This window comes from Crocodylus siamensis, chromosome 4, assembly GCF_052110815.1.
Source record: "Crocodylus siamensis isolate JL-2025a chromosome 4, ASM5211081v1, whole genome shotgun sequence".
NCBI classification, from domain to species: Eukaryota; Metazoa; Chordata; order Crocodylia; family Crocodylidae; genus Crocodylus; species Crocodylus siamensis.
In genome coordinates, this window is record NC_143398.1 from 240,031,250 (window position 1) to 240,058,102 (window position 26,853).

Here is a 26,853-nt window from a genome sequence, read left to right on the forward strand (position 1 = left end):
CGGCTTCGACGCGGCAGCGCCTCAGCGAGGGCCGCCTGATGACACCGCTCCCCCGGAGGCGCTGGAGTAGGGGCTGCCGGCGATATCGCTCCCAGGCGGGCGCGCCATGGGCACCCAGGGTCTTTCTGCACTCGGGGCCCTCTGCCCAGCGGGGTCTTTCCGTGGCGGAGGACTGCCCCGCCCGCTGCCTGACTTAAAAAAACCAAAGAAACACTCAAAGCGGCGGGGGGAAAGAGGCTTGTTGCCCAGCAACACCACGCGCGCTGCCTGTTGCCTGGCAACCAGGTGCCCCTCCCCCGCGCCTGCCAATGACGTCATCGGACAATAGTCACCGGTGCTCTTGTGTCCCTGGGGAGCGTTGCTAGAAGTGGAGCGCAGCACTTCCGGCAACGAACCCGGAAGCGGAAGTGGTGTGGAGGGGTGCCCGCGTGCGGGAGTAGCATGGAGGTTGTGGCGGCAGGCGAGGAAGCGGCGGCGGCGGTGGCCGCCGCCCCGGCCGCATTGCTCTCGCTGGACCCGCAGCTGCAGCGCCAGTTCCAGGCCAAGGTGCAGCGCGTCCGCGCCGCCAAGGTGAGCGCCCTGTGGGGAGAGCGGCCGCGGAGGGGGTGGGGAGAAGGCTCCGAGGTCTCTCGGCGGGGCCTGCTGCTGACGGTGCCCGGCCTTGTTTCCGCAGCACGAGAGGCTGACCCCGGGCGTGGTGTATTTGGGACACATCCCGAAGGGTCTTTTCGAGCCGCAGCTGCGTGAGTACTTCAGCCAGTTCGGGACGGTCACCAGGTTGCGCTTGGCCAGGAGTAAAAAGGTAAAAAATAAAAAGTTTTGCCTTGTTCTGCGGCTCGGTTGCATCGTGCTTGACAAAGCCCTGGGTGGGAGGATATGCGTTTAGCAGGGGGTTGGGGTAGGGCAGTGGTTGGTCCTCAACCAGCGCGTGAGCCAATTTCAAACTCTGCCTAGCTGCAAGGATACACCCATGGTTTCCCATGGCTTTTCCCCTTAAAAATGGACTCTCCTTTAGAAGTTTGCTCTCGATCATATATTTTTGCAACTTGCTTTTGGGTCATGACCCACCCGTGAATAAGTGCTGAACTAGATGTGACCTCCTGAGGTCCCTTCTGGCACTCCTGTCCTATGATTGTATTATTTATTGCTGTCATAGCTCACTAGCTAGATTCATAGATTGGAAGGGGCTGGAAGGAACCTTGCAAGATCATCGGGTCCAGCTCCCTGCACCAGGCAGGAAAGATAATGGGTCAGGGGACCCTAGCGAGGTGACCGTCCAGTCTCCTCTTGGAGATTTCCAGGGTAGGTGATTGCATCACCTCTGGAGGGAGCTTATTCCACAGTCTGGACACCCCAAATGTGAAGAAATTTTTCCTACTGTTAAGCCTGAATCAGTCTCCCAAGAGTTTTTGGCCATTACTCTTGGTTTTCCCCAAGGGTGCAGGGTGACCATTTGTTTGGTGAGCCCTTGATATATTCCCCTGACATAGTGGTAAGCTCCTACCAAGCCTTCTCTCAGCCTTCTCCTTTTTTAGGCTGAAGAGGCCCAAGTCCCTCAGCCTTTCCTCGTATGGCTTGCTGTGCAAGTCTGATAATACGGGTGGCCCTTTTCTGGACCCTCTCGAGCCTTTCCATGTCCCTGTTGAAGTGTAGCATCCAGACCTGGATGCAGTCCTCCAGCTGTGTCTCACGAGTGCCACGCAGAATCACCTCCTTGGCTTTGTTGGAGATGCATCGGTTGATGCACGCCAGGGTATTGATTGCCCTACTGGCTACAGCTTTGCGTTGCCAGATCGTGTTCGTACTGTGGTCTGTTATTACCCCCAGGTCCCTTTCAGTCATGGCTAGTTGGCTTCTTGTCTCTCCTGCTCTGCCTTTGCCGTCATAAGTTTCCCCGGTTGGACGTTATCGTTCTATTCAGTGTTAGCTTTTTTTAATGTTTTCTCTGAAGTTCATTCTCAGCTCTGCTCTTCCAGTCTCATAACTCTGGCACCTTTCTTCATAATGTCCCTCAGTGAAGTGAACCTGGTTATCAGAACAGTCAAAATTCACCTCAAGTCTTAGAGCATGGTGGAGCGAGGATCTCTGGGTTTCCCAACTGCTTTGCTTGCATTTAATGAGCCGTGTTTCTACAGATGCTTGTGTTTTCATTTTTTACATCATCAGCAAGGCAGCGGCTCTTCACTTGGTGGCATAAATTTTAGTTGGTCGCAGACATGCAGTAAAATACAAGAGTTGAGTCATGTTGTAATGATGTAATGTGAACCAGTTTACTTGTGAGATTAGTGATTGACCTAAAATGCATATAGTTTATACTGCGGGCTTGGAATTGTTTTTGTTTCTTTGAGAACAGACCGTGACCCCTTGAAGCCTAAGGCAGCAGCTAGAGTTGTTTTGGTATTTGGTGCCTAAACACCCCTCCAGTTTTCTGATACTCTTGTTATCGTCTGCAGACTGGAAGCAGTAAAGGCTATGCGTTTGTAGAGTTTGAGTCCGATGATGTTGCTAAGATTGTGGCAGATACCATGAACAACTACCTCTTCTGTGAAAAGCTTCTGAAGTGTAAGTATGTATATCCGGTACCTGTTGTGGGAGGGAATGTATTTGTTGCACACGTGGGTGTTTTTTCTGGACAATTTGGGAATTTCTTCACTGCAACATTAGAGTTCCAGCACAAGAAGGTTTTTCAGATGGGCGCCCCAGTTTGCTTGGTTTCTTTCTCTGCGAGGATCTCTCCCGCATGGGGGTGCCTCTGGTGATCTTTAATTTCCTACCACGTTTCAATTTAAATTAAAAAATTAGAACAGCGTTTCAAGTCCTAGTGATGGGACCTCTGTTGTCTTTCGTGGTACAAAGCCACTCCACATAGAAATGTTCATTTGGATAGAAACTCTTTTCTACCCTGCTCTGCTGCAACCACTTATTATTTAACGACATAGATTTACTGTGGGTCGGTTAAAAACTCAGTGCAGCTGGCAAGATGTTCAGAGATGCTGAGCTAAGCACATACCATTCTTGAAAACAGTAAGAACTGCAGGTGAAAATAAGGCTGTCTTGGAGAGCCCAGTGCTCTGAATCCCCTGCCACTCCATGCCATCGCTATCCATAACAATGACTAAGGGAGCTTACCTTGTGCTAGGCTGATGTGATGCTGGTGCATAGTGGGTGAATAATAATTACTGAGTATCAGTATAGAAAGCAACATACAGTGGGTCTATGTACAATGGTGATTGACGTTTATTAATATAATTGAGGCAAAAATGAATGGCTTCTCTCTAACTTGGGGATGTCTGATTGTCCCAGGTCAGTTCATGCCACCTGAAAAAGTCCACGAAAACCTTTTCAAAGGCAGTGAGACTAATTTTAGGAAGCCATCGCGTCCAGCAGTCAAGCGGTATAACAAGCAGCGATCACTCAAAGACAAGAAAAAGATGACAGAGAGGCTACTTAGAAAGGAAAGAATGTTACGCAAGCGGCTGGCCGAGAAAGGCATAGATTACGACTTTCCTGGATTTGTAAGTAAATGCAAAGTTTGTACCCAAGACTGGGACACCAAGGAGAAAGTATGGAGGTGGGGAGTAATCTAGCAACAGGGCAGTGACTGAGTTGGTGTTAAGGGGCCCATGAGAGCTTTCATGAATCACTACGAGTGTTTTTACATGTGGTCTCAACGTGGTGCTGGGTGCCTTTAATTAGTGAGCCATATGCCACATGTATCAGCATTGCGCTTTGAAATAAAGCTCACTAAATGTGTTTTATTTCAAAGTTCACTGCTGCTATTTTCTCAGCATGGAGACGTGCTGCGCTGCTGTTGCACGTGATGCATGAGGATGCCAGAGCTCGTCAGTTTATGTGCTCCAGCAGACTCAGTCTGGTAGACTTAATCAAATCTGTTCCAATGTGCTGGATTTCCAGCACATCAGAGCAGGCTCCTGCATGTGTGCAAGTGCCCTATGTGGCCTTGCTGCCCCGTTTTGTCGGTGCGATTTCACTGAGGCTGCTCTTTCTTGGAGAAGGCTGTGGCAGACTCAAAAACTGATCTTTGATTTGTGTTGCTATGTGGTGGTTGTCTCTGAAGAGCTTAGAGACTGCGCTGTAATGCCTGAGCACTAGGGCTTTGCGAAATTTTGCTGGCAGTTTCGTTTCAGTGCTATTTCGACTTGTTTCGAGCTCGAAACAGCAAAATCACAACCAAACAGAGAGCTTTGAAACAGCCTTGAAATGAGGGAAGTCACAACATACTGAAATTTTCAAAATGTTTCAAAGCTCAAGGTGGGCTTGCCTACAGGGAAACAGAAACTAAAGTAAGGAGAAAGTGTGGGGAGTGCTCTCATTGACTGTGTAGCTGGCCAGTGACTGTGATCCTTTCCTGAGGTCCCTTCCAATCCCAGTGCTCTGGGGGAGGGATGGAAAAACTGCTTCAAAGGCAGCATTTTTTGAACTGCCCTGCTTTCTTCCTTTGTGTCAGTTGGGTGAGGGTGCACCTTAATACACAGTGTTACCCACCCATGTCACAAGTTTTGCCTGTCACCAGCTAGGGGTGCACGGCCCCAGAACCCAGACTCCCCCTGCACCAATCTCCTTGAAAGCTGGCAGGCTTCGTGGCCGCAGCAGGGGCCACCATCCCTGCAGCTTTCACCTGCCTGCACCGTAACGCATAGTGTCACCCACGTCATGAATTTTACTTGTCTGCAGCTTGAGGTGCAGTTTTCCCCAAACCCTGCACCTGTCTCCTTGAAACTTGGCAGGCTTTGTGGCCTCAGCCGGGGCTAGCAAGCCTGCAGTTTTGAGCCCACTCTGGTGTATCACATACACGTGACATGAGTTTTTTGCTTTCAAGACTTTGAGGTGCAGTTTCCCTGCATCTATCTCCTTGAAACTCAGCAGGCTTCATGCCCTCAGAAGGGGCTACCATTCCTGCAAGTTTCATCCAAATCGGGCCAGAAATGACAGTTGTAGGCTGTTTGGAGCTTCCCCATTATACCCTATGGGTGAAACAGCATAACTGTTTCGACGAAACAATGGAACAGCAATTTCGAATCGAAGCGAAATTCAAAACAAAATGCTGTTCCTTCAAAACATCGAAACGCAAGTTGAACGAACAGTGCTGTTTCGTACAGCCCTACTGAGCACCCTGTGGGCTTGTAACGTCCTTGCACTTCACCTTGTGCATTTGAGCCATGCTGTTTGTTACTGCTTTTGAGCTAGTCAAGTGAGGCTGAGAGAACGTGACTTGCCCATGGACACATGGGAAGCTTGTGGCAGCATTGGGACTTACGGCTTGGTGTTCTAAGGCCTAGATTAACTCTTAAGTGTTGGGCTGCCTCTGCTTTGTTTGGTTAATATATGTCTATAAAATGTCTGCTCGAACTCACAGCTCTTACAGGGTCTTATCCTTCTTCTCTGGCCCCCTTGGCAATAGGTGTAGCAAACCAGGAGGCTTCTCTTAGCTCTGATTATGGGGAACATAGAGCCTGAATCTGATTGCTTCTGTTGCTAGCTCCCATCTGTTAGTGCAGCAAAGCTTTCGTAATCATGAAGGAAAGTCTACAAGCCAGGTTAGGAAAACCTCATCCTTGTTCTGCATGCAGTTCCGTGTCGTAACTCCCTTCCTCTGCTCCCACAGGCTGCAGCAATACCTCGGCAGAAAAGAAAGAAAGTTTCAAAATCAAACTCAAAATTGAACGTTTCTGTGAACAGCCAGGTGAGTTTAAACAGCTGTTTTTAAAGGGAGAAGGCATGTGTTCCCTAAGCCCTGTGACAGGCAGCAGGATGTGTATTTGAGGCATTTGCTTGGCTGTTTTGGGTTTGTTGGCTTTACCTTCATGAGCCTGTGGCTCTTGCTAATGGGAAGCTGCCCTGGTTCCTTCGCGAGTGAAAAGTGCTGGCATCTGAGCAGCCTGCTTATGCTGCTGGCCTGCAGCCTTGTTCTGCATTGCAGTAGCCACTTCTGTGCCCTGCAAGCTGCATTTTCTTGTGGGGGTAGAGCCTTGCACATAGTGGGAAGCCTTCACTCTTCTCAGGAAGTTGACCCCAAATTGATGTCTCTCTCCCCATCCCACAAGCCACTACTTCTGCAGGCCACTTCCACGCTCGCTTTTACAAACATGGACACAAGAGAGCAGCACCACTCCACGTTAATGACAGGACCTGGAGCTCCTTTGTACTCGTTAGGTCACAATGCTCAGATGCAGGGAGAGTGGGCAGTCGTGACTAGAGCAAGCCAGAGTGACTGACTGGCTGCAGGCTTTGCCGGCACAGATTGGGGCACCCAGTGCTGGGGCTCGATCATGCTGTAAAGCTGGGGCAGTCAGCAGTGATGCCAGAGCTTCACTGGCATCCTGAGTTCCCTCCAGCTTTTAAGCATCCAGGTGAGAGCACCCCTGTCAGTGGATGATCGCCACATGGAAGCTTGCAACCTCAGCTTGTCCCCCCACTTCAACAGGGGAGTAGTTTTGTTATTGAAGATCAGTGGTGGACTGGAGTTGTCAGCCGGAAGCCTCAGGCAGTAAGGTATGACATGGTCAGGGTAGGCCACGAGGCAGGAGCTGATGGATGGATGTAGGGACATGGGCTTCCCATTTGGGGGTGATGGGTGTGTGTGTATGTCCTAATTCTGTGCCACTCCACCCTCTTGGCTGTCAGTGCACAGATTGAAGGAGGGGTGGGGACAACAGGACAACTCCCCATGATGCTGTAGGCCCTGGGGATTGTGCTGTGCGATTTCCAGAGCAGCCAGTTTTGGCACCAGGAAAATCCCAGCTTTGCTCAGGCTTTTTGGAATACAGGACTATCCCTTGGGGTCATTTCTCAGGCTACTCGGTGCTTGTGATGTCTAGACAGAAGCAAGAAAGGCACGTTGCCAGTAGCATGCGCCTCTCATGAGGTGTGAAGTTTCTGGTTGCCACGGGCATCTCTGAGCTCATTGCTGGCAGTCCAGGCTCTGGTCCTACTGCAATTCTTGGCCTTCTTATTTTGCTTCTTATGTGCCCAACATTGGGCCTCGTCCCTGACATCCCCTAGTCATCTGTTGCCTTGGAGAACACCTGTAAAATTGTAGCCCCTGTGGGGCTGCCCAGGGAAATCCAGATCTCTCTTCTGGTTCATTCAGCAGCATAGGGGTGAGCTGCAGTTGTGCCTGCAGGATTGAGAAAGCCAGCACCTAATGGAAGCAGATGTGACTGGAGCCAGCCCACTGGATGTTAGGCAGGCAGCCTGCTCCCAGTCATTGCAGCCTCCGGGCATCATACTTGGAAAATGTTGGGAGCCCTCATCAGCTACATGAATTAATCAATGCAGCTGGGACCATCCAGTTTGCATGCCTGAGGTGCCTGTCTGTGTTGTGGTCTGAAAGTGTTGTCCGTGGAGGTGTTGCCCAGCTTTCTGCTGTCACTCATTAGTGGACTGTTTGTGCACTGCATGTCCTACCCCTTTGTTTAACATAGCTGTCAGGGGCCAGCCATGCCTGGAGAGCAGAGTGCTGACATTTGGGATCGCAGGAACAAGCTCCAGCAGTTCCTCAGGCTTGTCTTGTACATCCGCATAATCGGGGCAGGATTGGGTGTGCATTAACAAGGATGTGTATTAAGCAATAAAGATGAGTGCTGGGAACTCCCTGTTTTAATACAGTGCCACTGGGGTGCAGATCTGCCATAATCTGCAAGAACAGACCATAAGCCTGTTTAGAAAGTTTTCCAGGTTAGAAACTCGTTGCAGTCGCTGTTTCCAGTGTATAAGGAGCTGGGCTCCACTGGTTGCACCTGTTGAATGCTGTTACTAACTCTGAGCATCTCGTTCGCTTTACCCAGGATCCCACCCCGGTCTGCACCCCCACAGTCCTCAGTCATCGGAAATCTCAGCCCCAAGAAAGTGACTTGGACGACAGTGAAATAACCATCAAGCTGCCCCCGCCCAGCGTGAGTGCCAGGCCGAAGAGGACGCCAGCAAAGAGAAAAGGGAACCTGAAGAAACGGAAATAAACATGACCCTCCCCTGTTAGTAGCCAAGCTTTTTTGCTTTTGTTTTGGGTTTTTTTTTTTTTTAACTAAAAGGCCACTGGGAAGCAGGGGTGCTTGCAGGTTTTGCTGGTTTGACCTCCCTCCATTTGACTGGGCTAGAGGTTCGCAGCCTGTGTGTGAGGGGCTCCCCCTGCATGCGTTTGCAGGGGATCCCAGTCTTTTGGCACCAAGGGGAGCAGTAGCCCTTCTAGGAGGGAGCCCTTAGCTGGAAAATCCTAGGAACTCTCCTGTCTGACAATGAAAATGCCAGTCCCCTGCCCTGCCCTGCCTACTCTGTCCCTGAGTTAGCCACGCACCTTGCTCCTTGCATCTTGTTAGTGCAAAGAAGTCCCTGGTGCTTTCCAGCCCTCCTCCAGACCTGGTGCTGCAGTATGTTTTACCATTGTAAAGAGCTGTAACAATGTGATTTATTTTTATAAACTTTTTAGAGACACTCTGATGTTTCTGTCAGCAGTGAGCCACCTGCTCACCATGACGGACCAGTCCTCTCATTCATGAGTCCCACTGGTTTAGCAAAAGCTTCAGGCTCTTTGCAAGTGGAACCCAGACCTTGTGCCTTAACCACCTCTTAGTGCAAGCATTTCTGAAAGGAACTTCAACTTCCTGCTCTTCAACATACTTTAAGAACTAGTATCAGCCTATAGGCAGCTCAGCAAGGGACCGAAGCAACAAGTAGAAGCAATGTACTGGTTGTCTTCCTGAAGTGTGTAGTTTTGTCATTATACGTAAAAGAATATGTCAAAATCTGTAATTTTTATTTTCCATTTCTCATAAGCATTTTTCAACACTGGGAAGTAGGACGGTGAGTTCTGTCCAGGCAGTGAATGGTGCTGAGCCCTGCTTTGAAGGGGCCATAGCCTGGATGTAATCAGTTCTCATCTAGAGAATGGGCCAACTTCTGCTCTTGTCCTTGGTGACACAAGTGTCTCTTTCTTTGGGGGACGAGTCTGGCTAAGACCTGAACCAGAGTGGAAGATTTGGAAGTTGTACTCGCAGCTCTGCCAGTCTGGCTTTGGGCAGCTCATTTAACTGTGCCTAAATGGTGCCGTCTGCAGAATAAGGGTTTTGTCTCTCTTTATTGGGAGGAAATAAATTCTGCCTCTGCTGCTCTGAAGCAGATTACCATGGTGTGTTTAGTCTTGCACTGATACTCTATGCCTGTGAGTTGTGGGAGTTTATTCCCAAGCGAATGGCGTGGCTCCTGTTTTGATGGCAGAGGGCACGGAGGCTGGCTTGACTGCTGCAGAAAGAATTAAGCTGTCATAAGCTGGCCTCATCTGTCACACATGCATGGGAGCTCTTCAATCTGACGCTGGCTCCAGCGAAGTGTGCAATGCTGGGAGAGTGAGCCTGGCACAGCTGTTGGGGTGACTGCCAGTTCAGCCTGAAGTCCTCTAATGTCTCGTCTCACCGTGGCCTGGGGAGATTATTTTGGCACAGGCTGTTGAGGTGTTCCCAAGGGGTGATTTGAAGCTGGGCAAGGGAGACGTACACAATACAGTTCTCCAGCTGTTTTCCTTGTCAGGTATGATGAATCCTACTCATCAAAGTAGAGGGTGTGCCTTTAAAAGGCCCTCTGGTACTAAGCTGTGTTCAGGTGGGGTATTTTACCTTGTAGGTGTGTTGAATCCCCTGTACTCTGCCCCTTGTAGAAACAGTTGCGGTGACAGGTCATGTTTAAATTTTGCTCATCACTGTGCAACCTTAACAAAATACCTGGCCTTGACTGCTCATTGCTTGAACAAAGATGCTCCTGTTACAGTGTTTATAAGCTCTAGGTCTAGTTCAGCAGAATATTTCAGAGGAAACCCCAGGCCAATTTTGGAGCCAGTCAGGTAAGCCCCATGCTATTCTGGGGCTGCTTGCAGCACAAGAGAAGTTTGATAATTTTCTGACAGCCTTGTGATTTGAACAGTCACACAAATGAGGACTAACTCCAGCTGCTAGCCTGTGCTTAGTGACTAGTCAGCTGATTCCCTTTGATATCTCCTAGCAATTAAAAAAGCTTGGGGCTGGATGTGTATTCAAGCAGTTGACTTCTTGGACAAAAGGCAGCTCTGGGGAAAAGAGCATGCTAGCCTGATACAATCCCCAACTGTACTTTCCTTTTTAATAGCAGCAGCGTGCCTTCCTATCACGTAACACACTAGTGCCAGTGCGTTCCTTTGGCTTTGCATAGCAACATTAATTTTAAGCGGGAAGGATTTGTGATCTGTATTTTAACTAGTTACTTTTTCAGGTAAGAGCCTGAAAGCAGCCTTAAGGTGGGTGTTTGAAAACCAGTGAGAGGGTAGGAAGCCCAGGCGAGGTATTGCTAATCTGCTACTAGCAACCAAGTAACTTGAGCTGGAATTTGTCTGCAGTAGCAACAGCCTGTTTAAGATGGCAGGAATGGGGAGGGTCTGCAATTGGCCATGGCTACTTTATACAGCACAAAGTAATAGGAGAAGCAAAGATCCAGCTTATTTGCCCTGTGCTATGTGCTCTCAAAATGCTGCTGCTTGACCTGAAATACTTCACGTCACTGAAGGCTGCTACACAAAGTAATCGGAACATGTGCTCCCGGTCGAAAGGTTTCCAGAGTTGTGTGCTGTCAAAGAGACTTTCTAACACTGGGTGGCAGTGGATACCCCACCTCTTGCTGAGCAGACAAAAAGAGACTGGAGTCTCAGGAATCATTTCCGTGGTTCGCATCAAGGTTACGTGGCTCTCGGCTGGGTGGAGGCAGTGAGATGGTCTGATAACTGGGGCATCTGTGGAATTTTCCAAGGTGTCCACCACGTTGGTGTTTGCAAAGTTGTTATGGGACCTTAATAAAACCACTCCTGTAGTGGAAAAATGCAAACCTCTACAACTCTTGGTTCAGAGATGATACCTTTTATTAGACCAACTGAGAAAATGCACAAAAAAAATCTTTCTTTGCAAGCTTTCAGGCTCATGTGCCCTTCCTCAGGCCTAGGGAAAATTAAAGATAGTACAAGTCCCCATAGGTGCCTTTTGTGTAAAATGAAGTTTATTATTCTACCTGGGAGCACTTGTACTATCTTTAATTTTCCCTGAGCCTGAGGAAGGGTGTGACAGCCCAAAAGCTGGACCTAGAGGAACAGACTTCCACCTTCAGCTGCTTCTTTGTGAAAATTAAGTTTATTTTCTACCTATGGGAACTTTTTATCATCTTTGATTTTCCCTGAGCCTGAGGAAGGACATGCGTGCCCAAAAGCAGGCGGAAAAAGTTGGTACAAACTGCACCAACTGCAGAGACTTTCTCAGCCTGATGAAGGGTTTTTAAACCTGAAAGCTTGCTAAAAAAATTTTTACAACGATTTAAGTTGGTCTAATAAAAGATATCAGATTCACCCAAAGAGCCTTGTCTGCAGAAAAAAGATATTGGAAAAAAATTCTCAGTCTAATAAAAGGTATCATCTCTGAACCTAGAGTTTTGCATTTCTTTTTGTCTCAGATCAACATGGCTACCAAATACGTTTGTATTTGGTGCTGGCAGAAATGATGATGAATACTCCTGGCTGAGGACATGGTGTTAGACTACGGCTCCCAGCCTCGCTTCACTTATCCAGCTTGCTGCGGAGAATTGCTTCCTCCCTGTTCCCTTCCTGAATGTGCTCTGACACTGCATTCCCTTATCTTGTACCCTCGGCTTCTCCCTGGGTGTCCTGGCTCTGCTGCTCCCCCCCCGGGCCCCTTTCCTGGGGACACTCAGGACACAGTGCAACTTCCTACTGGCTTTTCCTCCGAGCACTGGCTGTCCCTGGAAATAGTCCATCTGGTCCTGCATGCCCTATGGTGAACAAGCCAGGCAGCCAGCCTTGCCCTTCATACCATTTGCCCAGACCTACTCCTGGGAGCTGGCACCTGCCTTGGCCACGCGCCTTCCTGTCTCAGCCTGTCCCTGTATTCCTGCTGTGTTTACTCTGAGCTTGCCAAGGAGCTGCTTGGGGGAGCTGGGCACAGTGTGTCACTGAGTCCATCTGACACTTGAGACTTGCTGTAACCCTCCTCTTCCCAGCCTTTATTGTCCTTCCTGTGCCAAGGTGAGTTTAGACTGCAGGACAGGGCTGTAAAAGTGCTTGGGTGTGCAGGGTGCTGCCCATGCTAACAGTGCTGTGGAAGGAGCTGGCAGCCAGCTAGCCTCAGCACTAGGAACCAGCCCCCGGAGCACAGCCTCTGCTGGCTGTTTTTAGGCTGCCCGTGTTATTAATACGCAGCTCTCCAGGGTTGTGCACGCAGCAGAAATGCAGATACCCGATCCTTCCCAAACATAGTTTCCGTAGCAAATGGGCAGACGTGCTGTGTCATGAGTTATGCTGCCGTCCTCGCTGGGGCGTTTGGCTCCGTGGTCACTTGCTTGGTCAGGCGGGATAAATGCAAAAGCTGCTTGCATTGGTCAGGAAGCTGCCAGATGGTTGTGAAGGGTTGACAGATTCCCAACAGACTGGCTGGTTATGGGCCTCAAAAGTCACTGGGGTGGTTCTTAGTGGCTCCTTGGATGAAAAAAGAGAGGAGAAAATTAAATGAAACAAGTGATCAAGAGCAAGAGATGCATTGCCAAGTCCTGATCCAGGCTCAGACCCTGATGGGCTAGGAAGCAAGGGCAAAGGGGTCCATGTGTCCTCTAGCAGTGAGGAGTGGGACATGCCCTGCTTGTGTAGTAGTCTGGGGATTGTAGTGTAGTTCCCATGCTTGAGATCTGCCCTCCAGGACTTGGTCAGTGCTGGTATGTGCCTGCTGAGGGGTCCCTGGTGGGCACCAAGTGGGAGAAGAGTGGTTGCACTATGTCACAAGCCATCATCTTTTGGACTTGCTTGCCCAGAAAGTGCCTCATCCTGCAGACTGAACGTGGGGCCCCAGCCTGGCAGCAAACAGCTTGGGGCTGAGGAAACACCCAGCAAACAGGACTCAAACCAGCTTCTGAAGCAGTTACACCTGGTCCTGTCAGACTGGTGTTGGGGTGGCTGCAGGAAAGGTGGGAGTGAGGGGGAGGCTGATGGAAGCCCAGGCAGGGCTCGCACCCCTCTCCGCTTCAGGCTTACCAACAATGAATGGTGCAGATTGCGGTAGGGGGTGTTAATAGGATTGATTATTTAATGTTTATAATGTGCCAAACGGATCAAGGCTTTGTTCTCAGGTGCTGCAGCAGTCTGGAAAGGCCGTGCCCCTCCCAGCTTATGTCCCAGGAGACAAGACATGGCAAGTGGATGAGACGGGGATACTCTGGTGTATTGCAGTCCTGTGCAAGGGGCCGCACAGACGCATCAAAGAGCTGGACCTGAGGTTTCACTCCAATGCACGTGACCCCGGCTGGCTATTAAAAGTCGAAGGTGCAATCCCAGAGGGCGATGACTGGCACTTGCTTTGCTAAGAGCGCGCTGGAAGCAGCAGCACTTGCTGGATCCAGCCGGGGCTGGAGGGTCAGGATGTGTGTACTGCCATGTGGCCTGATGCCCATGATTTCAGATATGTCCAATGCGATGTATTTGTTTGGTGCCCCTCACCCTGGCGGAGTGCCCCAAGGCAGCTGTTAACAAATCAGAAGGGAGACACCTGTCAAGGCAAAGCAAGGGAAAGCTCAGTCCCTCTGGCTGAGCAAAGGGCAGCCAGTTATAAGGTTACGTGGGCAATGCCCTTAGTATTCTGCATAGCAAAAGCTTTCTTGGGCTCGTCAAATCCAAGAGTGGTGAAGAGCAAGCAAGGAGGGAAAATGCTAGAGCCGTGGAGTGAGGGCAGCCTGTGGTATGCCAAAGACACTGGCTCTCGTTGGGGTGCGGTGCGCAGTGCTGCTAGACCAGAAATTGCAAGGGAGGGATATGCTGATGCCCTACAGAGGAGCAAAGCCCAACATCCTGCAGGTTCCTTGCTATCTAGAGTGATCGGGATTTCCATTACCAGCTACTGCCCTTGCTGTCACTGCAGCAACTGCTGTCAGTGGACCCCAACCCTGGCACCATGTGATGAGTATAAATCTTTGTAACCCTACCCAAGCCAGGTGTCTGGGGCTGGAAACAAAGCTCTGGTCTCTTATCAGCGTTTTTAGGATGTCAAGCAGAGTGCCTCTTCTCGCTGCCGTCTCTTTTAACTGTTGAAAGTGGGGTGGGAAGGGAAGAAATCCACAAACCAGAAGTGACCCATCTGTCCAGGTGGCTGTTGCTAAACCTCTTCTGGCCTCGCACAGAGAGAGTTTGATATGTTTTGTCCAGCTCAGGGAGACCAGGGCCCACAATGGTGGCAAGTGGATGAGATGGGAATACTTCGGTGTATTCCAGTCCTGTGCAAAGAGCTGGATCTGAGGTTTCAGTCCAATGCATGTGACCTAGGCTGGCGATTAAAAGTAGAAAGTAGTCTTTGGTCATATTTATCAGTCCCGAAAGCAGTTGGCAGATGCCTGGGCCTTTTCCTTCTGCAGCTCTGAGAACACTTCTTCTTCCCTCCCTTACAGTTTCATAGCTGGTCGGGTCAGAAGGGACCTGAGTAGATCATCTAGTCCACCCCCCCTGACATGGCAGGAAAGAGTGCTGGGGTCAAATGACCCCAGCAAGGTGTACATCTAACCTCCTCTTAAACACCCCCAGCGTAGGAGCCTGCACCACTTCTCTTGGAAGTTGGTTCCAGACCCTAGCCGCCCTGACCGTGAAGTCGCGCCTCCTGATGTCTAACCTAAATCTACCCTCTGCCAGCTTGTGCCCGTTATTCCTGGTCACTCCTGGCGGTGCTCGGGGAACAGGGACTCCCCCAGTGCCTGCTGGTCCCCCCTGACTAGTTTGTAACAGGCCACAAGAACCCCCCTCAGCCTTCTCTTGTGGAGGCTGAACAGGTTCAGGTCCCATCGCCTCTCCTCGTAGGGCCTGCCCTGCTGCCCCCTGATCATGCAAGCGGCCTCCTCTGGATCCTCTCCATGCTGTCCACATCCCTCCTGACGTGCGGCGCCCAGAACTGGATGCAGTACTCCAGCTGTGGCCTGACCAGTGCCGCATAGAGGGGGAGGATCACCTCCCTGGACCTGCTCGAGATGCATCTGTGGATGCAGGACAAGGTGCGGTTGGCCTTCCTGACTGCCTCCCCACACTGCCGGCCCATGTTCATCCTGGAGTCAATGATCACCCCCAGATCCCTTTCCACCTCCGTGCTGACAAGAGGGGAGTTCCCCAACCTGTAGGTATGGTGCCAGTTGTTCCTCCCGAGGTGCAGCACCTTGCACTTGTCGGTGTTGAATCCCATCCTGTTCTCATCCGCCCACCCCTGTAACCTGTCCAGGTCCGATTGCAGTAGCGTGCCCACATCCCCCCACATCTTAGTGTCATCAGCAAATTTGAACAGGGTGGTTTTTACCCCCTTGTCCAAGTCACTGATGAAGATGTAGAACAGTGCGGGCCCGAGGACCGAGCCCTGCGGGGCCCCACCCACGTCCCTCCAAGTTGAACATAACCCGTCCACCACCGCTCTCTGGGTGCGGCCCTCCAGCCAGTTGGCGACCCATTTGACTCTGTGGGTGTCGACACCACAGCCCCCCAGTTTCTTAATGAGAACGGGGTGAGAGACAGTGTCGAAGGCCTTCTGGAAGTCCAGGAAGACGATGTCCACTGCTACCCCTGCGTCTAATGATTTGGTGACCTGGTCGTAAAAGCCCGCCAGGTTGGTCTGACAGGACCTGCCACTGATGAACCCGTGTTGGTTGCCCCTAAGCATGCAGTCCCCTGCTGGCCCCTCCTGGATGTGTGCCAGCATAATTTTCTCAAACAGCTTGCCTAGGATTAAGGTAAGACTAACTGGCCTATAATACCCGGGTCCTCCTTCTTCCCCTTTTTGAAGATGGGAACCACGTCGGCCCTCTTCCAGTCCTCCGGCACCACACCAGAGCACCATGAGTGCTCGTACAGCCATGCCAGGGGTCCTGCAATGACCTCGGCCAATTCCTTTAGTACTCTAGGGTGGAGATCTGGGCCGGCTGACTTGAATACGTCCAACCCCTCCAGAAGCTCCCTGACTAGTTCCTCGCTAACCCGTGGCCCAGGTGTGCCTCCCCGGGGCCCAGCAGGGGGGTGGCTGTTCTGGTCCCTGCTTAGGAAGAAGGAGGCAAAGAAATCGCTAAATATGTTGGCTTTGTCATCTGGTGTGATGACCAAATTTCCCAATGTGTCCTGCAGGGGCCCCACATTACCCGGAACCTTCTTTTTACCCCCTATGTATTTGAAGAAGGACTTCTTATTGTCCTTAATCTGGGAAGCTAGTCCCAGTCCCATCTCTGCCTTGGCCTTCCTGACTGCCCCCCTACATCCCTGAGCAACTGCAGTATAGTCCTTCCTGGTGATGGCCCCTCCCTGCCATTGCGTGTGCACCTCCCTTTCAGCAAGGAGACGTTCCTGGATGCTTTTGGTGAGCCGTGGGGGCTTGTGCGCCCTCGTTCTCCCTTTGATCCTCGTTGGGATTACCTCCCTTTGGGCTTGGAGGATTGTCTCCTTAAGGCGCTTCCCCGACTGTTCTCCTTAGCTCGATGAAGTCCGCCCTCCTGAAATCTAGGGCTGCTGCCTTGCTGTAGGCCTTTGCCACCTTGCGCTGGATGGTGACTCCCAGCAGGCGATGATCGCTGTCGCCCAGGGGGTCGAGCACCCGCAGCCCCCGCACCAGGTCGTCGCCCGTGGCCAGCACCAGGTCCAACAAGGCATCTCCCCGGTGGGGCTGTGCACCTCCTGGGTTCGATGGAGGTCCTGCACTCTGGCTAGGGACCTACGTGAGCGGTCAGACCTGGCTGACTGCTCTTCCCAGCAGATGTCCGGGAAGTTCAGGTCCCCCGTGACTACCACATCCTGAGCCTTCGCTACCTGCCGTGAGCTGACCCAAGAATTCCTGCTCGAGCTCTTCCCCGTGGCTGGGGGGTCTGTAGGAGACCCCCACTGTTAAGTCTCTTTCCCCTCGACTTCCCTGTAATCTAACCCAAAGCACTTCAGAGTGCCCTTCCTCTGATCCTTTATTAATTGATGAGGATGGGTATTCCTCCTTAATGTAGCGTGCCACGCCGCTACCTTTCCTCCCTGTCCTGTCCCTCCTGTACAGCCGATAGCCCTTGACATTAACCACCCAGTCGTTAAGAAGCCCACTTCTTGTCTTTTAAGTGGTTCTGCATGACTGATGCTCTTCCAGGAAAAGGGCAGAAGCTTTTCTTATGATTCTACAACGAAGAAAGACGGTGGGATCAGTTCACTCTGCTTAGAGCCACATCAGCGAGGCCCCGGCTTCAGGCTCCCTGGGCCTGGCAGAGTTCAGACGGCTGAATCCCTTGATGGCTGAGGATAGGAAGGAACGAAGTCTCCTGCAGGATATCTTTGTAGAGGGAGTCCACAGAGGGGGAGCTGGAAGTTTGCTGCTAAACATACTGCCCAGACAAGGCAGCAATAAAAGGAGACATCTCGGTTCCCTGAGATGCCCAGAAGCAGCTTGAACTACACACCGTGCGTCACTGGAGCCTGAGCATCCCACCAGCGTCGGGGGGCTGGAGGAACTCGCAGGGGAGGCATCGCACGGTGCGTGCCTTGCAGAATATCTTTGTCCTTTCCTCACTGAGCTATTGATGAAGGGGTCAGAGGGATCAAGCCCTCCATGCTCCTGTCTGATCAGAAGAGCACTGGCAGTATTTTAGTCGTGATCCTAGGAAGCCAGAGGACATTGAACGCAGCTATGGTCTGTAGCTTTGTTTACAGGACAAAGGAAACGCTGTGGACATCGGCTCTTGTGTACGACTGCCTGTCCTCCATACCGCTGGGTCCCCGCATAGCGCTGGGGCACCCAACAGCATCGAGGAGAAAAGGGAAGGCTTCATCTGGAATGAAGCCACATACTTCTTTCCCACCCAGTGTCAGGAACATGCAGTGCATTTCCCATACTTGTCTCTTGAACATGAGCTTTCAAGTGGCCTGGCTGTGCATCTTTCTTATGTGGTTTTCTGATGTGCTTTGGGGGTGTGGGCAGAGTTGTGTGCCGTGCCTCGACAGCCAAAGTCCCAGCACTGTCGGAGTCTTCCTCAGCATCTGGGAACATGGTTTTGCCACAGACACGCTCCTCCAGCTCTTGTGTCCAGGAGTCACTAGAAGGCAGCTCCACGACAGCCTTTCACAGCTCCTGTGGGGAGGGAATTGTCAGTACGGGATTCAAAACAGGTGGCTTTGAAAGACCACTTTCAAGTGGCCAGACTGCATTGCTCACGTTGCTTTCTGATGACAGAGCCTTGGCTGCATTCCCTAAGTGCCTCCATTCGCTGCAGCAGAAATTTGCATTTGGGGAAGAGCATCCTCATCCTTTGAAAAAGGGTCTTCACCCATTTCCTAAGCCTCTCATGCAGCACTCAGCATTTTTTCCCCTTGTTGGGGGCTTGCTGCCTTCGTAACCTGGATGCGTCACATTCTAGTTTGTTCAGTATCAGGGTAGGGGTAAAAAAGGAAATGCTCTTCAAAGGTGCAAAGGTAAAAGGAATCTGTAGAGCATGGATGCGATGCCTGTGTTACCAGGAACTGGTGAGGGTTTGGATGGTAGAAAAAGAGAAAAATAAAGATAAACAATGATTCAAAACAGCAAGAGCAGGAAGAAATAAATCTCAGAGGGTGTAAGTGGAAAGTTAGCAGAGAAGAGGAAATGGGGCTAAGGGCCAGGTTGATGTGAATTTAAATGCCACAAAGAAAAACACCTCTCCCTTTATTTTAACCCATAAATGACGCCTCTCGGCCCCACTAGGACAGCTCGGGAAAACGTAAGCACCTATAACCGAAACACAAATACTAGAACTCATGCACAGCCTTGATTAGCAGAACATGCAGCCGTTCACCTCCAGGTCACTGGGTCAAACCAGCTTGGCAGAGCTGGAGAGTGGCTACTAGGGGATGGCTGTTTGATGGCCCCTGGGCAGTGAGCTTGGTGGGTCTCAGCTCAGACCTCAGAAAACAAAGAGCACCAGCACCATGAACAGCATTAACTGGTGGCTTCTTTGGAGTTTTGGCCAAGGATAATGAACTGCCCTGGTTTTGCCAGAAGCAGTCCCTTCATGCAGTGGGTTAGAGTCCACCAAGCACGTAGTTGCAGTGTAGGTGCCAGTAAGGGTCCTGTCCCAGCAATGAGACTGCCAGATTCAGGACTATCTATCTGGCATGTGTCATCAGATCTAAATTCACATGGCGTCCTGCTTTATGCTCCATGTTTCTTCCTGGGTGGCCCAACCTGCCATCCCTTCTATGGTGAGGAGCATATTCATTACTGACTTCTGAGGCAACTGGTAGTTTCCCTTCACCCCAACCTCCTCTCCCTGGATTGTCTTTTGTGTTTGGTGAGTGAAGCTAACGCCACTGAGTTATCACGGGGCAGTTAAGTGGGTCAGCAGCCTGTTTTGTTTGTAGCAGCCATGAAAATGGACACAGATGAACACAGGAGCTTAGCAAGAAAACTCCAGTTAAGACATTGATGTGCAGGCACACATGATCTGAGCAGAAATAGGCACAGAATGAGATCGGGGTTGGCTTTCATGGGGCAAGGGCCCAATCGTGAACTTAGGAAACTTGACAGCATCCCCGATAGGGGACTGCTGTTTTGACCACAAACCTCACACAGCGCTCCTATGAGGCCAGGAAAGATGAGTCCACTTTTCATTTTTGTGGAAACCGAGGCAGAGAGGAACTAAGTGACTTTCCCAAGGTCACGGAGAGAGTCTGTGGCAGAGCTGGGAAGAGCCAGCTGCACATGTGCACCCAGGTCTCACCTCTCTGACAATCCATGTTCATTTTCTTTTCATTAAGGACTGTCAAACTCTTTCCACTGTACTGTTTCTGCAGGCAATTTCTACCTTACTTTCATAAAGACAAGGCAATGGGGAATGGCCAGTCTTACAAACGGTCAGTTAAGCCTTGCTAACTGTATCCACCCCTGGGGTCTGCTCCCATAAAGTGAAGAGAACTGGGCTTTGTGTGTAACAGGGATCACTTTGCCAGCGTTTGCAATGCAACCACAACTGATAGTGAGATGGAAACACAGGGTGGTGTTGGACCAGGGGTGGGCAAAGACCACATGAGCACAGGGAGCAGAATAATATGGATGTTGCTGGGTCAACGGGTCCAGCCAGCAGCTCTTGCAGGCCCCATCCATAAGCATACACATTTCACATTAGATCAGCCGAACCACTGTCCATTCTGGGCAGGTTTTGAACAAAGATCTGTGGCATAACAACCTGGAGCCCAGAGGACAGGGGAAAAGCAGATCATTCAGGTGCAAGAAGTGTCCAGTGCAAAATGCCACCTCTGCCACATTCTTCAAGCAAGTTTGATTCATTCATGGCCTCTTGCTGTTTGAAAGAGCAATGCCTTTGTTGTAGCATACGCTGGAGTATCCTCCTCATCTTCCTCCGTTGTCTCTTCTCTGAACAGCCTTATACGACATTCTTGGCTCTTTCGCAAGGCCAGTCTGTCACAAGCAGAACCAGAGCTACCCCCTATAAGTGTTACGGGATATCTTCTGTTGCACGTGCATCGAACCACATTTCCACTTGGCAACGGATCTGACCATTTCTTAGCAGAAGAGATTCCTATTTGCTCGCACAGTGACTAGTTCGAGGTAGGTCTGCTTGCTTCTGTAGGAGTCATGTCGGATGTTTTTCACCTGGCGATGTATGCACAGGTTCTCCGAGCCCTGGGGTGATGCTGGTCTTTCAAGAGCATAGAAGGATCATTATTAATTGCTTATGGGGGGTGTCAGTTGCTCCTCTCAAGTGAAGGTTAAAATGCTAAAGAAAAGCCCTTGCTTAAGTGCTCATAACAATGGCGGCAATTATTGCTGTCTTTCAAACCACCTGTTTCTGGGGTTATCTGGCCCAGTTTTATTTAAATTCTTCTAACTTTCTAGGTCCTTGCCTCATGGGTGTTACCACTGGGGTAGATAAACCACTGGTGTCCTTGTCTGATGATCCGTTGGCTTGGCCAACACTTGGGTGTCCACTCTGATCTGATTTTGTGTATCAGGAAACTAATCTAGTTGACCAGGAGGTGTTGCCAATATACTCACCTCATGGGCGCCTGGGTGTCTGCTGGCTGGTTCGGAAAGGCTCTTCCTTGCTGAGTCGTTACAGAGAAAGAAACTGGGTAATAAAACACTTGTCACACCTGAAGGGCCTCTCAGAGGGGGGCCTGTTATATATGATTTTTAGGGGTGTACCCCACTCGAGGAGGTGGCCAGCAGCTGTCTTGGGCTCCCCTTTGCCCCCTGGGCAGGCTGCGTGGCTGGGCTGCAATGCCATGAGGGCTGCTGCTCCCTCTGGGAAGCCAGCACTTTCTTTTTAGAAAGGTTTTTCTTTTTTTGCGGATTTTGTGGGCAATGCTGGATTTTGCGATTTCTGTAAAATCCGCACAATCAGGATTTTGGTAGGTCCCTAGTGATTTGATATACCTGGTAAAGGTGATGGACCACATAACTGACCGGGAGGCAGAGTAAATATGCTATGTGATACGAAACACAGGTAAACCCATCAGAAGGCCCTGTCCTGTCACGGAAAAGGATTTTTTTGGAAGGTTGGACAGAGTACTAATGGCTTGAATCTTAAAGGTGACTGAAAGGCCCAAGTGCAGCAGGGCTGGACCTGAAGATCTGTAAGTTCCCTTCCAGCCCCTAACATCTATGAAATCTATGAAAGGGGGAGAAAAGTCAAAAAGGTGCTCATTGTGCTGTTTTTTAGAAGCCTAAAGAAACCCAGAAAGTCTTAATTTCATTTTGTTTCTTTTTTAATGTTAGGATCAGGCGTGAGAACCCTGGAGGCCTCCATGGGGGACCAGAGACCTGGCTGGTGGGCCCTGCAGGGACCAAGAGAACTGAACACAATGAATGGAACAACAGGTCACAAAATGAAACTAATAGGTAGTAAGTTGAAAACCAACAAAAGGAAGTTTGTTTTTCAACCAGCATGCAATGGAAGTGTGGAACTTATTGCTGCTAGATGTGGTGGAAGCTGACAGCTTAGCCAGATTCAAAAAGGGATGGCCATATTCTTGGAGGAAAAGGGGCATCAGTAGCTACTGAGCATGAGAGTTAGGGATACAGCCTCTGAATCAGAATTTCCTAGACTGTAAATGCTGGAGGCTGCAAGTGGGAGAGGAACGGGGAAAAACTCTGATCATTCTCAGTTCACTCCCCCTTTCAGCATCCACCCTGCCACTGTGTGACACTGGATGTTGAGTGATATGGACCTACGGTCTGATCCAGTAAATGACAGTTCTTATGTTCTTAAACAGCCTACAACTCAGCTGGTTTTGTTAACACAAAATTTACTGTAAGGCTTTGGAGAAAAACTCTGGTACGTATCCAGCAGGCTATCCCTTCCACTTGCGACCAGAATGCTCCTAATTTACATGTATTAGTCAGAAAAGTCTTTCAGAAAAAAAGCCAAATTAAGACTTGAGGTTTTTTTTAAGACTGGGTATTTGCTTAGGGGAAAAAAGTGGTAGGAAATTATTTTTAAGTGACAGATTAACCGCACCTTTCAGTCTTCCTTCATTCAGCATAGAGTTGCAGTAGTTGACCCTAAAATGAGTAGATGTAGGAATAATGTATTTACTCAAATCCAAGACACATTTCTCCCCTGGTCAGGATTGGGAGGGCATGGGGTGGGTTTTGTCTTGGATTTGAGTACTTGGCTGGGACAGGCAGAGGCTCAGAGCTGAGCCATTGCCTGCCCCAGGGCCAAGGTGGTTTGTGTGATGGGGCAGGAGGACATGCAACCAGGGAAGCACGGGGGAGACTTGTGTGTGTTGCTTAGGGGGAGCATGGGGGAGCTTGCTTTCTCCCTTGCTGCTTCCCTTCATCTCAGGCTCCAGCTCCAAACCAGCCAGACTGGGGCCCAGGGCTGCTGCTGCTGTTTCTGCCTGGCTGGGCAGGGTGAGGCTGGACCAGGACCATGGCCACTGACTGCTCCAGAGCCGGAGCAGAGCAGAGCGGCAGAAGGTAAGTGGCAGGGGGAGGGAGGAGTAGAGGAGCTAGGCATGTACGTGAGGGAACAGATGGCTGGGTTGTGGGGCAGGCACAGGCATGGGGGATAAGAGGGGTAGAGGGCAGACGCAGGGGGCGATGTCTTTGGTGCTGGTTAAACCATTTAGAGTTATTAAGTGCAGTTGTAGGCTGCACATTGTAAAGGGGATGAGGAAGAATGAGAGAGGACAATAAAAATGATACAGGTGTCAGAGGAAAGATAAAGAGAACTAGGCACATTTAGCTTGGAAAAAAAAGACTTGTTAAAGAGGGGGACACCATATCTGAAGGGCTGCCGTAAACAAGAGGGAGAATATCTGCTCTTGCTGCAGAGGGCAGTGGCTTTGAACTGTGGCAACAGAGACTTAGGCTAGATCAGCGATTCTCAACCAGTGTGTTGTGAGATCCTTTTAAAGGTGTCCTGCAATTTTAGCACTGTTTGTTTTCCAAACACCTATGCATGATTCACAAGATAAGATAAACCCAGAGCTTTCACATACGAATTCATCACATCAGAAACATTCTGGCCAATTGTGGTCTTTCATAGCTCTTTGCAACACCTCAGCCTGGCAAAGGGCATTGAAACCTGAAAGCTTGCTAAGAACAACTTTTTTGACTATTTGAGTTGATCTAATAAAAAGCGGATTCACCCAAAAAACCTTGTCTACCTCTCTTTTCGTGCATTAAAAAAAAGTGAGTGGCAGTGAAGAGCTGGCGTTTTCCAAGGGTTGTCCTGAGTCTAAAGAGACCAAGAACTGCTGAACTCGGATATTAGGAAAAAAACTTGCTTTCTGTGAGAACAGCGAGGCAGTGGAAGAGACCGCCCAGGGAACTTGTGGACTCCCTTCGTTGGAGGTTTGCAAGATGAGACTGGATAAGCATCAGACAAAGATGATTTAGGACTGCGATGCAGAGGGTTGGATCAGATGACCCTGGAGGTCTCTTCAACCCTGTGAGAGTCTGAACTGGCAACTGTCTGGACAGGTTTCAGGATGGTTTGACCTGACCCCTGCATATCTGTGGGTCAGGCAGGCAGGGGTGGATCCAGGGGAGTGCCCTGGTGCACTTGCCCCCTGCTTTGTAGCAACATCTCTAGCCAGGCAGGGCTGCGGGAGTTGTTCAACTTCATGGCTCATTGTCATCTACTTGATTCCTTGTAAACTCTTCGCTCCACAGGTGCTGAAGGCCATTAAAAGGAGAGAGGTCCATATCTTCCACCCACAAAGCTGCTTTCCAGCCCAGCAGGGGGTTTCTCGCCCTGTTACTGTGTGGGAGCCGGAGTCCTGTGCTGCAGGGGCACCCGCAGCCACGGTCCCAGGCACGCAGGCGGGGCTGATCATGGGACTCCGGGAGCTGGGGCTTGGAGGGCAATGCTGGTAGGCCGTCAATGCAAGTTAAAGCTCGTACCCCCCATGACAGGTTGGGGGGGTGCTGAGTGCCACCAACAGGCCCCTGGGAGCTCCCTGTGTCCAGCAGGGGGCAGGCTCCTTTAAGAGTCACCTGTTCCTTTTAAAGTCAGCTTCACTCTCCTTCTGTCCCGGAAATGGGTGAGGCCTCGACCTTTGCCCCGGAAGCATTTCCCAGCAGCATGCCCTGTAGGCTGGGGCAGGGAATTCAGTAGTTCCACCGAAGTCGCACTCGACACCTTCCCCTTCACCCACCCCTTGTCGACATCCGGGCACTCCATTGCGCACGCGCAGGGCCAACACTGACCTCATCCCCTCCGCCGCGCGCGCGGAGGACTTCCATGAGGGAGCCGCTCTAGCTGCGCGCGAGCGCTCTATGGTCAACGCGGTGGGGAAGCAGCACGCATGCGTGAAGAAGCCCCTGGAGAGGGCTGGGTGGGAGCGGGTGCATGCGCACTAGCGGTCGTCTGGCCCCGCGGGGCCGAGTGCGCCTGCGCGGGGCTCCATTCTCTCCAGCAGCAGCAGCCATAGCCATGCAGTGCAGCCGGCCTTGAGCGGGCTCCAGGCCCCCCCATGCAGGACCCCTGGGCTGGTGGCCTCCCCCCGCCTGCCCCTGCAGCAGAGCCAGGTAAAGCCCCCTTGCCAGGGCCAGGGGCTGTAAGGGGGCGGGCTGAGGTGGGGGGGCAGCTTGCAAAGGCGCTGCCCTGCTGCAGGGTGCACCCTGGAGGCCGAGCCCAGTGCTTCCCGGGGGGGGTCGCCGCCCCCCCTTGCAAGGGGCACGAAATAGAGGTGCAGCTGGGGGCTGGGAGGGGCTCCCCAATCCTCTCCACCCCCCCCCAGCGGGACCATCCGTCCCATCCGCCCTCGTCCCGGCGTGGGCGCGGCACGGGCGATGCCGCCGGCCCCCCCTCCGAGTCGAGCTCGCTCCTTCCTTTGTCTGGCGGCGGTGGGCTGCACACCATTGACGGAGCCGCCGCGGGCGACGACCCCCGCTTTGCGCCGCGCCGGCGGGGCTGCGGGTCTCATCTGACGCGTTCCCCCGACGCTTCGGCGGGGCCAGCAGCCTGCTCGTGCTTTCTCGGGGGGTTTTGCAGCCCGCGCTCGAGCCCCGGTTGGAATTGCGTCGGCCCCGATGAAACGTATCCTGGCAAAACTTGTTGAAAGCGGAGGGAGAAGGATGCAAAACCCCGCCGGATGCATTGCTTTTCCCCATAACTTCCCGGGCTGGAGGGGTTCGTGCAGCTGAGCAAATAGCTCCTAGGGTGCGAGAGCTGGCTGGACCGGGGAGTTTGGGGAGAGCCCTTTCTGATCGGGGCTGGTTCTGCCCCGGGATGCGCTCGTCCCACGCGGACGGAGGGGAGTCCTTGCAGGACGATGCAGCCGAGCAGCAGCGTTGCTTGGACAAAAGCTGGGGGCTGTGTAGAGATGGGCTGTCTTCTGGAAGAGGTACAGTTCAGGGTTGGTTGTGCAGGAGAGCTTGCTAAAATCCATAGTAGAAAATGCATGTTTAAAAATAAGGGAAGAATGTAGCTAAGAACCAGCGAGCGAAGAGGTGGGGAGTCTGAATCCTGCAACCGCCTTGACTTGAAAAACAGTTTTTTGGAGCAGTGTTTTTGAGGCAGCCGTTTCCTGCCAGTTTAGACTGGATCCAGCATCTCCTATTTGACCTGTTTAGTGCTCAGTCAGCTCCCGGGGATGTCTTTTATAGGAATTAGATCCAGACCTGGCGAGAGTGTCAGTGCAGGGAGGGAGGGAGGCTGGTTACTCGGCCAAATCCGGTCTTTGGAGGGAGTTCAGCTAAGGCAGGAGGTGCAAGGTCTGGATGTAAGGAGGGTCTTAATTAAGCTGTAGCACAGTCGTTCAAGGAGCACCTGACACCACACTGGCTGCATGATCTTCATCCTCAGAAGATGACTCCGTGGTGGGGCGGTGCTGGTCTCCCATCCCCTCCTCCCACCTCCCTGGTCCTGAGCAGGTGGAGAGCTGGGGCCCAGAGAGACTCGGTGACTTGCTGGAGGTCCCACAGGGGGTCTGGGGGTTGTGCCCCCAGCTCTCCTGAGGCCCAGGCTCATGTCCTGCCCGGTTGGACTCTGGCGTCCCTCTCTGAGCCCGGTTTCATGAGTCAGCATTCCTGGTCGTCGGCTCGGGGATGGTTGCTCGGAGGAGCTGGCAGGGCAGGGAGGCCGGCTCCAGCTCCGTGCCTGAACCTGACACTCTTTTACAGGATGCTGGCACCGTCCCTGAGTGTTGTTATTACACAGTCCTAGCTGTGGCTCCCCTTGTTGTATCGCCCTGGTCTCGGCCAGCTTTCTCCCCCGGTGCTGCAGGCGGGGGCAGCAGCATGCGACGTCGGCTGGCATGCAAGCCCTGGGTAGATGAATTGAAACCATCCTGGCTAGGGGAAGGTGAATGGCTGTCTGGGCCAGGCACAG

At 51.6% G+C, this 26,853-nt stretch overlaps 1 protein-coding gene across 2 annotated transcripts; it reads left to right on the forward strand.

Annotated features, from left to right (window-relative positions):
• The first annotated feature begins 178 nt into the window (after positions 1 to 178).
• NIFK (nucleolar protein interacting with the FHA domain of MKI67) lies at positions 179 to 24,729 on the forward strand. 2 transcript variants are annotated; one of them, XM_090046028.1, is made up of 7 exons: positions 179 to 570; positions 674 to 802; positions 2,454 to 2,562; positions 3,304 to 3,515; positions 5,627 to 5,704; positions 7,809 to 7,994; positions 21,786 to 24,729. In XM_090046028.1, exons 1-6 carry the CDS (start codon positions 442 to 444, stop codon positions 7,977 to 7,979), a joined length of 828 nt encoding a protein of 275 aa, XP_089902154.1. In that variant the 5' UTR covers positions 179 to 441; the 3' UTR covers positions 7,980 to 7,994; positions 21,786 to 24,729. The 2 variants fall into 2 exon arrangements, with proteins under 2 accessions (XP_089902154.1, XP_089902153.1); XM_090046027.1 differs by lacking the exon at positions 21,786 to 24,729 and having other exon boundaries at positions 196 to 570; positions 7,809 to 9,137.
• Positions 24,730 to 26,853: the final 2,124 nt, after the last annotated feature.